Source organism: Engraulis encrasicolus, chromosome 10 (genome assembly GCF_034702125.1).
Source record: "Engraulis encrasicolus isolate BLACKSEA-1 chromosome 10, IST_EnEncr_1.0, whole genome shotgun sequence".
In the NCBI taxonomy this organism is placed as follows: domain Eukaryota; kingdom Metazoa; phylum Chordata; class Actinopteri; order Clupeiformes; family Engraulidae; genus Engraulis; species Engraulis encrasicolus.
In genome coordinates, this window is record NC_085866.1 from 42,066,643 (window position 1) to 42,083,049 (window position 16,407).

The 16,407-nt window shown below is 46.2% G+C and overlaps 2 protein-coding genes across 2 annotated transcripts in view; one reads left to right on the forward strand and one right to left on the reverse strand.

Moving 5' to 3' along the window:
- cacna2d3a (calcium channel, voltage-dependent, alpha 2/delta subunit 3a) overlaps positions 1-16,407 on the forward strand; it is a 307,539-nt gene that overhangs the window by 223,694 nt on the left and 67,438 nt on the right. The gene's annotated exons all lie outside the window — the stretch shown is intronic.
- On the reverse strand, positions 2,931-16,322 carry LOC134457115 (leucine-rich repeat and transmembrane domain-containing protein 1). The gene is made up of 3 exons (XM_063208922.1): positions 16,226-16,322; positions 11,694-12,290; positions 2,931-4,032 (listed from the first exon to the last, which is right to left on the reverse strand). Exons 1-3 carry the CDS (start codon positions 16,230-16,232, stop codon positions 3,521-3,523), a joined length of 1,116 nt encoding a protein of 371 aa, XP_063064992.1. The 5' UTR covers positions 16,233-16,322; the 3' UTR covers positions 2,931-3,520.

A 16,407-nucleotide genomic window follows, 5' to 3' on the forward strand; every position in this document is an offset into this window, starting at 1 on the left:
AAGGGTCAGAAACAGAGAGACAGAGCGAGAGAGAGTGAGCGATAGAGAGAGAGAGAGAAAGAGAGAGAGATTGTGTGTGTGTGTGTGGTGTAAGGGTCAGGAACAGCCTCAGTACATGAACATAAAAAGCGTCCTCCCTCTCCTTTCCGCTCCCCTCCTCGTCCTCTCACGCATCCCTCTCATCGCTCTCCTCCTCCCTCTTCTCCGCTTCCCTCCTCCGCTGCTCTGTTCATCCTTCGCTCTCTATAATCCGTTGCTGGGCTTTTTCGCTTCCTTCGTTATGTAAGCTGGATAGGGCTTCTGTCTATCACGACAGCACGGACCAACTCTGTGTCCTTTGTAACATTTTAGATTGTGTGTGTGCGTGTGCGTGTGCGTGCGTGTGTGTGTGTGTGTCTGTGTGTTTGTGCGTGTGTGTGTGTGTGTGTTTGTGCGTGTGTGTGTGTTTGTGTGCTTGTGTGTCTGCGTGTCTGCGTGTGTGTGTGTGTGTGTGTGTGTGTGTGTGTGTGTGTGTGTGTGTGTGTGTGTGTGTGTGTGTGTGTGTGTGTGTGCGCGAGCGCATCCATGTTTCTTCCCCTGCTTGCTTTTGTTCCCTATTCACCATCATTGCCAATTTCACAGCTGGGTAGCAGCACTTCCGCGACGCGTTTGTGTGTTTGGCAGAATGAGCATCTCAGTGAGAGGTTTGACATGTGTCCAGAGGGATTTGTCAAATGTTAACTAGACGAGTGCATGTTGGACAGGTCCTGTTTACTCTTTTAAAGGACAAACAATAGCGATGCGAGTATGCCACATCAGAAAAATCTCATCTTATTTTCTCGTCTTACATAACTCACGTTCCTGTATTGCTTAAAGATCGCCTCTCAACGTTATTTCATTAATACTGCCGTGTTCCCCAATGTTATTGAATGTGTTACGCGTTGGTCCTGTTTTAAAAAACGCGCTGGTTGCTTTGTTTCAAGACGTTTTTTCAAGCTGGCAAGGTGGCTTGTGGAGAAACGAGAGAGTGTTCCGTGTTTCTCGTGGAAATGCGTCTCTGATTGGCTCACTCCTCCTGCTCTCGAAGAAACACGTCTCTGATTGGCTCACTCCTCCAGTTCTCGGAGGGAATGTAATGGCAAACAGAGTCGCCACTTCCCCTGGTGGTACTGCACTATAGGGGCGCCAGCAGAGGCGTGCAGGCTCCATTCAGGGCTGTGCTCTTTCGACAGCGACCCCTAGGCTTGCTGCAGGCACGGAGCAACCAGAGTGAGTTGGCTTTATGAATGAGGCTTTGTGCTGTGTGTGTACCTGAGAGTAGCAACCAGCTGATAGCTAAGCTAAGCTATGTTTCGGGCCACCAGACGTTGCTTGTTTTGAAAACAAGCAGAAAAAAATTACTCGACATGTTTTTAGATAAATGGGTCGATATAAACCTTTGTGGGCAACGCCTTCTTTCGACGTGACGAAACACAGAAAGGCTTTCGTGATTCGCTCGTTTCTCTGCATTATTTATGTAAATTGGGAAACACCGGGAAACACAGCCAGGAGAGTTGACGCACCGCTATGAGAGCCTTGCAAGTGAGTTTAACTTGGGGTGACCGTCCGATCTTCGAAAGGAGTGAGTAAAACTGAGTTTTATCGGAAGTTGGCCTTTAAAGACACACATAGAATGATAGGCTAATAGATGTTATTGCTTAAACAGGCAGTTCAAACAAACAGAACAAAATCTCTTACAGCTCTCTCTTTCTCACACACAGATACAGATACAGATACAGATACTCTCTCTCACACATGAACAGATAAATGTTTACAACTCCTGACTAATGCAAGACATGTTCACTCTTGTGCTTACATCCCAAATATCACACAAGGGACAGACACTGGCCCAGATAAACATAAACTTACAAAAACCTAAAATCTATACAAAACACACACAACATCTTCTCAGGATGCACGCGCGCGCACACACACACGCACACACACACACACACACACACACACACACACACACACACACACACACACACACACACACACACACACACACACACACACACACACACACACACGTGCGCGCACACACACATACACACACACACACACACACACACACACACACACACACACACACACACACACACACACACACACACACACACACACACACACACACACACACACACTGTTGTACAAGAAATTCTCAATTAGCAGCTGCCTACTTTCCCAGTCAAACCCTGATAGGCTCATTTGAATACAATAAAAAACATCCACCTGACTGACACATGTTGACACTCAGACAACAAACGATATGATAAAGAAGCACATCCAAAAACAAACCAACAAACAGTCTCGCCACCACTACAGCAGATTATGTACATAATGCCATTTGTGCTTTATAATCGAACCCGCTCCACTTTTTTTGTTGTGGGTCCATCATCAACATGGAAGAGTCACTGATATGTTTCTCTTGAACATTATCTTTGGCCTACACCACACGCAACAAAACAAAAGTCCTGTGTTGTACAGTACGGACGTTTCCATAGCATTAATCCCAACGCGGGTCGAACCCTGTAGTCCGCCAGTGCCCTGTTTGTACACTATGGAGGGGTGGGGGGTCAAATGACTTGGAGCAGAGAGGATTAGGAGTGCAATGTTTTAGTTGTGTGCAAACATTTGTTGTTTCTGTTCCATGTAAGACAGCTCAGCACCAATGTCAGCAGTGTGTGCAGTCTCTGAGGAGCTGTGTGGTTTGTTTGTGTACTGTGTACTGTGTGTGTGTGTGTGTGTGTGTGTGTGTGTGTGTGTGTGTGTGTGTGTGTGTGTGTGTGTGTGTGTGTGTGTGTGTGTGTGTGTGTGTGTGTGTGTGTGTGTGTGTGTGTGTGTGTGTGTGTGTGTGTGTGTACTGTGTGTGCGTGTGTGTGTGTGTGTGTGTGTGTGTGTGTGTCTGTGTGTGTGTCTGTGTGTGTGTCTGTGTGTGTGTGTGTGTCTGTGTGTGCACGCATGTGCGTGCATGTGTGCGGCCGTGTGTGTTTGGATTATGAAAATGTGTTTCTGCTTGTGTGCTAGTATCTGGAAGTTTCAAGTTGTTGCATATGTGAAATGTTTTTTTTGTGCAATGTTTGTCTTTGTTGTTTGGTTGTCATATGATGAGTGTTTTAGCATTTTAAATATATTTACCCGAAGAATCAAGGGAGAGCATTGATAAATGTGTGTGCTTGCCTATGTGTGCATATTGCTTTGGTCAAGTCTTAGCATTTGTTTAGATAGGTGTGTGCATGTGAGTGTGCATGTGTGCGAATGCTTGTCAGTATTGTGTGAGTTAGCATTGGTTGCAGGTGATGGCAACAGCTCTCACGCTTGTTTGTGTCAACATGTCACCTGCACAGAGGACAGACTGCTGAAACATCGGAAGATCCCGGTATAATCCAGTGGCACCTATGCACACACGTGTCAAATGCACACCCATGTGCCCAATGCACACACAGACACACGTGTGCCCAGTACCCACACGAGTGTGCCCAACAAGTCCGTTCATCCATCACGCAATAGTATTCTCCAGCGGCTCCTTCTCGTCCGCCGTGCCCGTCGCCTCCTTCTCCTTCTCGCAGGGCAACTTCACTGCTGCCGCGGCCGCCCTCTGCTCCGCCTTCTTCAGATCCCGCTGGTAGTGCGCCATGATGGCGGCGTAGGCGCACCCGTACACGGCCGCCGCCAGCATCATCAGCAGCACGATGCCGCACACCACCCCCGTGATCACCACCGTAGCGATGGCGTGCCGCAGGTTGACTGGTCGCGGACGCTGCTTGGGCTCGCACTCCGGTAGGGAGCCTCCTGCTCCTCCTCCTCCTCCGGTTGCCAGGTCGGGCAGGTGCGCGTGGTCTCCTGCCGGCCCCCGATGCCGGTGCTCAGACTCCAGGTGGCGCAGGTTGGCAAATAGGTAGTGGTAGCTGGTGGCCATGCAGGAGTGGAAGAGCTCGTAGGGGACCCGCTGCAGCTCCTTGTCTTTCATGCCGTCGGGCTGCGTGCATATCACCTCGTCCACCATGCCACCTGCACAGTGAGGGGAAACATCAAAGCCATCAATTAGAATAATAATAATAATCATACATACAAACATACATACATACATACATACATACATACACACATACATACATACATACACACATACATACATACATACATACATACATACATACATACATACATACATACATACATACATACATACATACATACATACATACACACACACACACACATACATACATACATACATACATACATACATACATACATACATACATACATACATACATACATACATACATACATACATACATACATACATACATATGATTTGTTTAGTGCTTTTCAAGACACCCAAAGATGCTTTACAGAACATAAAAACAAAAGGAAAATCTATAGAGATACTCAGACATACTCAGACATCAAGGTCAAGAAGAGAATTACATCAAAGCAATTGCACAGAGAATCAACACGTAAGGCCATTTGATTACTTGATAAACATTAGAAATGTAACAGAATTCCAAATCCCTGTTTTCAAATTCTCAGAAAAAGGAAAAGATCTGCTGAACACTTTATCTGAAGCACACTTAGCAAGCATATATTCCTGTGCTGACAGTGAATATTCATTGCATACGAATGTACGTATATGGAACATTTCAGGTTGAAAAAAAATTCTACCTGGCAGCAAAACCATGCTATTTCGGATGAGATAACACTAAAACCAGCTGCAGAACAGCCGAAGCCACAAACGTATACAACAGTCAATGGCGTCTCATCTTCTGCCAAAGGGGATATTCCTGTTTGTCACAATCACAGATCTAAACACAGCAGTGTCCTCACACCTGAGCACCGTGGCTACGTGCGGTAGAGTGTGGACACTAGGCTACACCGATAGCCACATGCTGCATTGTTTGTGTTCCAGTAGCTGTCTGTTCCCAGCCCAGCCCCTGCTGAGCGCTTATGCATAAAGGGGCAGATGAGGTAACCTGACAGGTATTTCATGCCTCCCTCGCCCCCCTGATGGCTCTCACAGCACCACAGCTGCTCTGGTGTACTGTACAATGTGTGTGTGTGTGTGTGTGTGTGTGTGTGTGTGTGTGTGTGTGTGTGTGTGTGTGTGTGTGTGTGTGTGTGTGTGTGTGTGTGTGTGTGTGTGTGTGTGTGTGTGTGTGTGTGTGTGTGTTTGAAGGGGAGTGTCTGAGCATATGTTTTGCAACTCTGTGTGTGTGTGTGTGTGTGTGTGTGTGTGTGTGTGTGTGTGTGTGTGTGTGTGTGTGTGTGTGTGTTTGAAGGGGAGTGTCTGAGCATATGTTTTGCAACTCTCTGTGTGTGTGTGTGTGTGTGTGTGTGTGTGTGTGTGTGTGTGTGTGTGTGTGTGTGTGTGTGTGTGTGTGTGTGTGTGTGTATGCATGTACGTGGGTGCATGTGTAGGCTACATATAATTCTTCCTGTGGGTGCATGCGTGTGTGGAGGTTTGTGTGTGCTCGTGTGTACGGTCGCATAGAGCCTCCTCAGTTGTAATTAGGCTTGAATAGGGCAGAGATACACACAGCTGTTTAGTGGCTAACTGGCCGATCTCATCATGATGCTAATAAATGTCAATTACCTGAGGAGCGCTAAGCTAACGAGACGTTAACGTCTACAGGTCACCTCAGGGGCCCTGAGGAAAGCGTGCGCTGGAAGGCTAATTTTATCAAGGCAAGGCAAGTTTATTTGTGAAGCACATTTCATACACAGATGCAATTCAATGTGCTTCACACAAAAAAGTACTGTAAAAAGAAGAAAGAATTTGAGTCAAAGACAATTAAAACATTAACACACATGCACACTCAAACGCACATGCATGCACACAGACACACACACACACACACACACACACACACACACACACACACACACACACACACACACACACACACACAAGCAGCTCATTTGTTCAATTCATGAATTTCATTTAATGACAATTTCTCAGCCCCCGAATGCTTCACGGTCTGCTTGCTAGTGATGATTTAATTCAGCTGTGGGATGTTCCCCCTCTCTCGTCTCCCGTCTGTCTAATGGCGTCTATTTATATACGTGAAGACAAATGAAGATGGCTTCATGTCTCGAGATTAGGCTGCTGGGCTTGCAGAGTTTATTTGGTTTTGCACTGTCTCCGTAGTTCAAACGGTCATTTTTGCGATTGTAACTCTGCACCTATCGCATGGTACTACTAACAGAATATTGTGCTGATAAGATTCGGGTCAGAGTTTGGCTTGAAGGTTTGTGTGTGTGTGTGTGTGTGTGTGTGTGTGTGTGTGTGTGTGTGTGTGTGTGTGTGTGTGTGTGTGTGTGTGTGTGTGTGTGTGTGTGTGTGTGTGTGTGTGTGTGTGTGTGTGTGTGTGTGTGTGGTGTTTACGTTACTATAAAGAACAGCTGCACCATAGCATTCACATTACTCCGCTGATAAAAAAAATACTATCAATAATGCTACAGTACAAGCCCTCTACCCCGCTTACTTCCAGTCAGTGACTTGCTCAATCCCTCTCTTCCTGCCCTCAGCGTTCTCCCCCTCTCACGGTCCGCCTCAGCTAATTGGACAGCATTTTTAGCTGGTTTAATCCCGCTCGTGTCTCGTGTTTTAGCTGTGGGGCTGGGACCAAAGCCATGGCATGTTCACATGGCATTACACTGCCTGGATGTAACAGGATGTCCTTTCTGTTGCTCTCTCTCTCTCTCTCTCTCTCTCTCTCTCTCTCTCTCTCTCTCTCTCTCTCTCTCTCTCTCTCTACCTCTTTTCCTCTTCTCTATCTGACTCTAGCACTCATTTCCCCCTCTCTCTTAAAAGGGAAATCCGGTGTAAAATGGCTTAAATAGTGATAAAGCATGATGCTCAGTGCTAACTTTTTCCACATACCTCACCTGCTTTTCCCATTAATCTCCATTTATCTCTGCATCTGCCTCTCCCATTTTCTCTCTCTTTCTGTCTCCCACTCACTCCCTCGTTCTGCCTCTCTTCTCTCTTCTATCTCTTGTTCTATTGTTCTATATATTAGTGCCCTCCATTTAATGAGGGGTCTGCCTGGGACTTTCTCGTCAAGCTGCATAGGTCCTGTCTCTCTCTTTCTTTCTCTCTCTCTCTCTCTCTCTCTCTCTCTCTCTCTCTCTCTCTCTCTCTCTCTCTCTCACTCACACACACACACACACACACACACACACACACACACACACACAGACACACACACACACACACACACACACACACACACACACACACACACACACACACACACACACACACACACACCCCTCTGGTGCAGTTGTGACTGATGACATTCACACCTCAGTTCCCTCAACACACACACACACACACACCACACGCACGCGCACGCACACACACATACACACACACATCCACCATCTTGGTTCTCATTTCTCTCAGAGGTGAGCTGTAGCAGCAACAGGGCCAATGAAACCAGGTCATCGTTCCAGAGCCACTTCAGCGAGCTCACGCCCAGTGTGAAGGGAAAGGGAAAGCAAAAAAGCACCCGTTTAGCTAAAGTGGCAAGCAATATAGGCCAGGATGCCTGACGCCCGATACCTCAGTGGCAGCAGCAGCAGCAGTGCCTCTACTCAGCAAGATGCTGATTAAGACTGATTTGCTCAGAAAATGGAGGACATCGATGTCATCCACAGGGAAATGAGAGACGTTTTAGAGGCAACTTAGAGGCCCCTGATGTTCGTGCATATTCTGCCACTGTAATTTATCCTGGAGCCGTCAAGGTGATTGTAGCCTGGCCATACCCATATTAACTGAATGCATATACTCCGGTTTGTGTGATCTTGGGACCAAGATTTGGGTGTGGTCTTGCGCTCAGCTTGACATCATTGGGGAGGGGTCTGATCTCTGATCATGATAATAATGAAATAGTACTAGTCATGAGTTCATGGGTAGGCTGCCACAGTCATTTATTTTGTAGTAGATTTCTCTTCAAGGGAACACTGCCCTGGATATGCCTATACCAGTGACTTACTTTAAATTGGCCCATACTGACAGTGAAGCTGCATGAAGTCCGATTTACATTGTCTCTGAGCCAAATTGACATCATTTTGGGTGTGATCACTGATGGTTATAAGTGATAAAGAAATATCACTTTTAATTATGCATTTTCTGCCACTGTCATTTATTCTGGAGTCATAAAGGGGACCCTAACCCATACGGTGATAGTGCACATGGACTTCTGTTTGTGATTTTACACCACTGGGGTGTGATCGCTGATCATGATGAAATAGCACTTTGCTTCATGAGCGTTCTGCCACAGTAATTTATCCTTGGGACCATATTCTGGTGTTTCCATAACCCCCCTGATGCTACATACACTGCTGTAGACTTGCATTCTAGTCTGGGCAGCCTGTCTATTCTCAGGTTCTCTGTTTCCTTTCTTGAGTCACCAGGCACCAATAAAAAACAAAGCAAAGACTACGCCCACATCATCATACATCAGTGGTCTGATTAGGATTAGGTTATGACTGTCTTTGGGATACAACTAGACATTTGATGGATTCCCATTGACCCCTGAAAGTAGTATTTCCATTGCTGTCATTGGGATATACTGTATGCCTGTCTTCAACAGCCTGATGTGACTGCTACGCTGAAGTGAACTCTCAAGGGAAAGACACCTGGTTGATGAGTTTCCCAAAAATCAGAGGGACTGACTAACTAACCTTTGCTGGTCTGCACTGAAGAAGGCTACACAGTATTCAACAACTGGCCCATGTGTAGTTCTTGCTTTGTTACTTGATATGTGTGTCTGTCTGTTATCTTTGCACTGTATTTTAGTGCCACTAGTTTGGGCACGCCGTGATGAGAGACTGCTGTTGGCAAGGCAATGACATCCATCAGGCGATGGCAACCTGGTTTGTTTTGGTCGTAACACCAGCATTGCTGGTGCAAGAGGGAGAGGAGAGGAAAGGAAAGCCTCCTCCTCGGGTTTCGAGTTTGCGAGCAGAGTGATGACAAACCTCCGCTGCCAGCCATAATTGGCATATCATGCGAGGCGTGCATGGGTATCAGCTCCCCTTCACACGTAGCTTTCGCCACTCATGGCTACCCATGTTTTTGCCTGTTAGCTCCTGACTGGCCTTTGAAGTTAGCACTGAGTCTATTTTAAACAAAAGGGGAGCGGCTATCGCTACCGCTATCCATGACCCCTGTGGTAATGCAAGCCCACTCGCTTTCCACACCGTGCACATGTACTGTGTTTAGTGTGTGCGTGTGTGTGTGTACGTGTGTACGTGTGTACGTGTGTGTGTGTTGCAGAAGTGCTACTGTCCTGGCCCTGAAGAGGAGGCTCTCTCTCTCACGGCCTCCCAAGGGGTTCGAGCAGTGCTGCCAGCAGCAAACCCACAGTCTGACTCACATGCTTCAAGACCAACGCTTTAAGTGCTCTCTATCTTTCTATCTGTCTTTCCCTCATCTCTCTCTCTCTCTCTGTATCTATCTGTCTATATGTATGTATGTCCTTTGTTCATCTTTCTCTCTCTATCTATCATGTTCACTCTCTCTCTCTCTCTCTCTCTCTCTCTCTCTCTCTCTCTCTCTCTCTCTCTCTCTCTCTCTCTCTCTCTCCATCTTTCTTTCTCTGAAATGCAGTATGCCCTCATGCCTCTCACTCTTTCCATGACTCAAGTTACCTTTCAGAGGTTGCCATCATGTGTCCTTTTATTCAGCAAGAAGTTTTGTAAAGTAAGAAATACAATAGAGTTATAGATACAGTATTTGCCCTTTGGCGCTTCTTTCAGTCTTAGTTTTGTCTTGAGGCTGTGGGTCAAAGTTTCCTCCCACCATCACATTCATGACAAAGCGATCGATAACACCTACGGACAGAGCCTGCTCGCGGTTGGACAAACAGACTGAGGGATTCTTCAAAAGTTGTGTGTGTGTGTGTGGTTCCGTGTACTGTACGTGTGTGTGCATAGGTGCGCACATGTGCTGTATGTATGATTTTGTTTTTTCTGTACATGGGAGGGCCAAATGCACTTGATTAAAAACAAATTAAATACTGCTATACTGACAGGAAAGGTGTTGGGATGGCTTTGGTCTTGTATGGCAGTAGGAGTCCATGTGAGGCCCATATGAACAGCAATACCAGCTTGTGTGCGTGCATGCGTGGGTGCGTGCGTGTGTGTGTGTGTGTGTGTGTGTGCGCGCACATGTGTGTGCTTGTGTGTGGGTGTTCTGTACTCTTCAGCACTGTATAGAAAGAGAGAGAGAGAGAGAGAGAGAGAGAGAGAGAGAGAGAGAGAGAGAGAGAGAGAGAGAGAGAGAGAGAGAGAGAGATGGGCTCTACTTTTCTGCTGGTCCTCCCTGGGAGACAGCCACTGACACAGTCTAATTGGAGCAAATTCTGACCTTGCACAAAACACCTCAAAAGTTCCCTCGTGAAACATTTCAGCCAGCACAATACAGAGCCAAACTTTACAGTCAGCACCTCACACACAGAAACACTTCCTATTCCCATGTCTCATTCCACACACTTGTGTCAGTGCACTGGTGGGCAGTGCACAGTGCACACAGTGCACTGAGGTCTTCAGTGCATAGTGTTGTGGAAAAGCTTGAGCACTATGCACTGTGCCCTCGCTGGAAGTGACGTCTGAGCATGGCATTAGCTCGCCAAAATATCGGTTGGATACTCTTTATAATGCACAGCGTCTCGTGCTTGTATTTACATTTCCTTCGCCCCAAAGAGCAACAATCACACATACAATACTTGGGTTGGCTTGAAAAGGTTGGTGTCTCAGCAACATAAGTAGCAGAATTAGGAGACTGTTGACCAAACTCTTCTACTGAACTGAATGCCATGTTTCCTCCGTTTCATTGTCAACATGGCGGCCATTTAGTGCATGCAGTGTCTATGGCTGGATCTCAAATGGTGCACTTGTGCACTTCGGGCACTATGTTTCAGTGCGTAACTAATACGGCATACGCACTGAAACATGAACACTAAAGTGCACAAGTGCACCATTTGAGATTCAGCCCATCTTTCAAGCACTGCGTTTTCCGCCATTGTTAGGGGATCATCCGGGCGCTTTCAGTGCACTGACTCAACCGAAACTTTCAGCGTGAGTGCCCTAGGCACTGAAACACAGTGCCCGAAGTGCAGAAGTGCGTGGATTGAGACACGGGGTATGACTGTTTGCTGACCTGATTCCTCATACGGGAACAGGATTCAATCCTCCAAGCCTTCATTCCAAAGACCATTCCCTAAAAATCAGGCTGCACAGCTACTCAATTTCCCACAATTGCCCACCAAACAAAACCTAATCAAATCCCCCACCACTGCACCAAGAGGAAGCTCTCATGCCAGAGTGTGATCATGTGGCAGTCACATGCACCTTCAGGGGTTCTCCTGCAATCTGAATACAGTTACAGGCGTTCAAAACTGCAACACTTCTATCTCCGGAACTCCCTGACCCCAACCTGTACTCCTGTAACCACAACTGTCCGCTGAAGCAAACCAAATCCCCCCATTGAGCTAGCCACTTGATTGTTAGTACGGGTAAAAGATAAGAACCTTCAAACCTTCATTACCAAGACCAACTCTCGTAATACCACAGATTTTCCATTTACAAAAAAACCCCACCACACCAATTGCCAACCCCCACCCCAAACTCGCCACACACACGATTTAACAGCCACCTACCCCTGAACATGAAGGACTCCAGCCAGAGCTTGAGTGCGATCATGTGGCAGTCGCACCGCCAGGGGTTCCCCCTCAGCTCCAGCTCCTCCAAGCTCTCCAGCGCTTCCAGGTGACTGCGGTCGAGCTTCGACAGCCGGTTGTAGCCCAGCGCCAGCTTCCGCAGCGGATGCATGCTGTCAGCCAGCGCTCCGGGAAGCCCTGTGATGGCGTTATGCGACAGGTCCAGCAGTGTCAGGTTGCGCACGGAGCCCAGTAGTCTCCGGTCCAGCTCACGAATGGCATTGTGGGCCAGGCTGAGGCTGCGTAGGCTCCGGAGACCCAGCAGGGCGCTGGGGGACACGGAGGTGATAGAGTTGTTGGAGACGTCCAGTACCCTGAGCTGTGGGACCTCGCGGAAGGCCATGGAGCCCAGGCCCCGGATGCGGTTGTCCTGCAGGTGTAGCTCCAGCGTGTCAGGTTGCAAGTGGCGTGGCACATCGTACAGGCCACGGCCCCGACAGTCCACCGACTTGGCGTGGGCATCGCACGTGCACTCTTTGGGGCAGGCCGATGCCACGTGAACCATTAAGAGGAAGGCGAAGGCCGAGATTACTCCCCCTGTGGAAATTAAAAAAAAAACAGTAAATAAAGTAAATTAAGAATGTGAACATCAGAAGGAACATTAGAGTAAACAATAATACTAAAGGGAAATGTACTGTTGGGAGACAAAATCTGGTTGAAATGAACAAAGCCAAATGGATCAAAAGGAAAAAGGAAATTGCTGTGATCATTTCCACTGTGACACAACAAGGTAAACAGAGTTAGAACTTAAGGCATGGTCCCAGATATTATTTTGCTGTTACCAGATTGGCATTGGATAGTAGGAAAGTCTTTTTAACATCTATTACAGTGTTCCACTGGTAGATCGGTGGGCATTACTAGGCTACTAGGAAGTGGAATGACAGAGGACGGGGTAAGTAACCAAAGCATATTCACAACCCCTGTGACAGAGCAGGATTCATAGGGGAATTCATAGAAAGGCAACTGACTGGGGAAAACAGAAACATGATCGTTTTTCCTGTGACAATAAACAATGTGCATTACTGAATGTCTACAGAAGGGATGAGTAAGCCCAAAATGTCATGGTAACAATAATGCTACTGGGGAAAACACCATTGGGAGCACAAGTCTGGTCAAAGCTGACTTTTTTATGTACATGTCAATGACTGTCCTTGTAGACCTACTCCCTATTCAAATCCCAAATGTGCGTGCTTTGGTCAAAACCCTAAAAAAATAACTGAACGAATAAATAAAACACATTACGGTCATAAAGAGAACAGACAGCATGCCGAGAGCATCTCTCACACCACATAAATCCCAGGCTGCAGCTGGACACTACTGAGGAAGCCCCACCACATGCCGTGCCAGGAGACATGAGCGGAAACATGCAACCGCTCCAACAACAAGCAAAGCAGCGGTCTGCCTCGCTCGCATGAGAAAATAGCTTTTGATTCCTGTAATTATCACTTACTAATGCTTCCAAATTCACAAATGACCATTTTTATTAATTATAATTTGGAACAGTGCATTTTAAGTTTTTCATTTTAGAAAAATCATTATCGTGGGAAGGTTGGTTCAAAAACAATGGTTGATAAAAAATTATGGAAATTATGATGACTTATTATTTATATTGACGTTTGTAAAATCAGTGGAAATTGTGATTTGCATAATAATTTGAAATGCAGTATAAATCACAGAATGCAGCTTCTGAGGTCTCCACTTCAAGCCATGCCAGGAGACACGAGTGGAAACATGCAACTGCTCCAACAAGAGGTCTGCCTCTCTCGCATGAGTCGTCCTCCATCCACGCTGCCATTTCTCTACCAGAGCAAATCTGCTCTGCCATAATTACTCACAGCTCTGCCAAAAGACGGCATCTAAATTTCAGAGGCCCTGTCAGTTTATCTTTCTGTCTTGTTTGTCTGTGGTGAGTGTCATGGGTGCTTCGCTGGCTGTTTGTTGTTACAATTTTACATGGTGGAGAACTTCTTAGAACTTTGCAATCTAAGAGGCTTGTCTGTCTGTCTGTCATTCTCTCTCTCTGTCTGTCTGTCTGTCTGTCTGTCTCAATCTTTCTGCCTGTGCTTTGCTTCATAGCTGCTTCCTGGGCTGTTTGTTCTTTTGGGCTTGCATGGTGGACGGAGTGGAGTGAGCGTTTTCGCTTCTTAGGACTTCCTCTGTTTATGTCAAGGTCAGGGATCTGTTGCTAGCTCTTTAAAATGGCTCCTTTCTTAGACCCGGTTCTGTATTTATAGCAGGCATGAGTCGGCCACTGCCACCAGAGACTCTGGACATTGCTGCACAAACAGCGCCAAGCTACTCTGGCACTAACCTCGGGACATACTCAAACAGGCGCACAGGCACGCGGACGCAGAGACACACATGCACACACAACCACACACACACGCACACACACACACACACACACACACACACACACACACACACACACACACACACACACACACACACACACACACACACACACACACACACACACACACACACACACACACACACACTGGTGCATCCACACATGCACACATGAACAAACATACTCGCTAACACGCATTCAGAGCTAAGTTCAGCATTGACCCCACAGACTAATGCACAAAGGGCAATTACAGTCGTGCATATACACACAGACACACATTGGCATGGTTTGTCATGGGACTGTTGCTTTTTTAAAACGAAGCAAAGGGATGACTCATAGAGGGTCCTTGAAAGAATATCAGCTGAATATCAGCCTAATGAGCAAAGGAAGTTGTTAGTTAGCCCCCTTCCCCTGACACACATCCATCCCCAAGAGAAATCATACCTCACACACACGTACACTCGCATGTGCACATATACACACTTCGCCAAGAACACACTGCACAACACACACACACACACACCTGTCTAAACCCCTCCATTTTACCCTTCCATTACTGCTGTCCTGTCCACTGAGCAGATTTGAGGCAGCTCAGACTGTAGCATCTGCCACAGGACCGCTGTTAGATAACTAATGGCAAAGTAGAAGAGGGGGTAGCATAGGTCTGGAGGGGGTCGCTTTACCTTACAGGCACCCACTGTCTCTATCACACACACATGCACGCGTGCACACATACATACACACACACACACACACTCACACACACGCACGCTGACACACACGCAGACACATACACGGCCGCACACACACACATACACACAGTGCCTCTCTCTCTCTCTTTCATTCCCTAATTATGACATGCATCATTGTGTCGGACAAGGTGCAAATGTAAGTATACACACTTTTTTAGAGAATCATATATGTGTTTACCATTATTATATTTCATGTGTTTTCTCAACTGCTGCACAGTTGTACACGTCCTGCCCTTCACAATACACATGACACTCTGAGTGACCGTTATCGCAATCCAATCTTCCTCTATCAAATATTTTGTCACTGTTTGATCAGAATTCACCATTATGTTGCGCTGTCCCGCACACAGAGAGGGACATTCCAGTCGTTCAAGTGATGTACAATAACAGCGACCACCATAGATCTAGCAGTGTACATGTCACATGATATCATATAACCTTTGTAGAGAGCATTGCTCTACAGCATCAATCTACATGGTATTTACACGTTAATTCTACCAGCTTTTTTTAATCTCAAGTCTTTTTTATTTTTTATGTTTGGTACATAACAAACATACAACAAAATTCAACCCACCCACCCCCATCGCACCTGACTAATAACTGAAATACAAAATTCTAAATATCCAATAGTACCAATTGTTTTGTATAAAAGGACACTAGATCCTGAATCTTGAATCTAAATGTTGCTACAGTTACACTCAGAAATACCAACAAATGGAGATGATTCAATATCCACATTCAAAGCTTTAGACAAGAGGACAAAGACTGAATTCAAGAACTCAGATAGTTTAGGATAACTCCAAAACGTGTACAAGTGTAGCTGGTTCAACTTCGCATCTGTCACATGTTGGGTCAATATCAGGCATTATCCTAGCTAGCCTTGTCTTGGACCAATGTAGACGGTGGATGATTTTGAATTGAATAACAGAGTGTCTAAGACAAATTGATGATGAATGTATGTTTGTCAGAGTAGACTGCCATTGTAAATCAGATATATTGGTGCCCAGTTCTTTCTAACATTTGTTTTTTTGTTTTTTGTTGAAAGAATTATATATGTAGCAGTGTACACATCACATGAACATACAGTATAACCTTTATAGAGATGTCTCTCTCTATAGTGCTACTCCACTCTGCTACTCTACGTGTTATTTCCAGTATAAACAATCACATGCACTTGTGTGGAGGCTCAGGTTACCAAAGCGCTGGTTCCCTTCTGACACGCAAGGCATACAGCAAATTGTGTACTGTACCCCCAGTTGAGTTTAATGTAGCATTCTTCTAGTTGGTCCTATTCTCTAATTGTTGAATGAACACCGCCAAAAGCACTGTGCAGATATTAAAATCGGATTTTAGAGATGGGCTCTTACCTGTCATGGCTGATAGACCACTCCTCTTTCGCCTGGAAGATTTTAGCAGGAGATGAAGTACAGTACTCCACCACTGTTGTGTTTATGTGTGTGTGTGTGTGTGTGTGTGTGTGTGTGTGTGTGTGTGTGTGTGTGTGTGTGTGTGTGTGTGTGTGTGTGTGTGTGTGTGCGCCTGTGTGTTT

Coding starts and splice junctions, on each gene's coding strand:
- LOC134457115 (XM_063208922.1), bottom strand. Junction 4,033..11,693: donor GGAGTCCTTCATGTTCAGGG/GTAGGTGGCTGT, acceptor CTCACTGTGCAG/GTGGCATGGTGGACGAGGTG.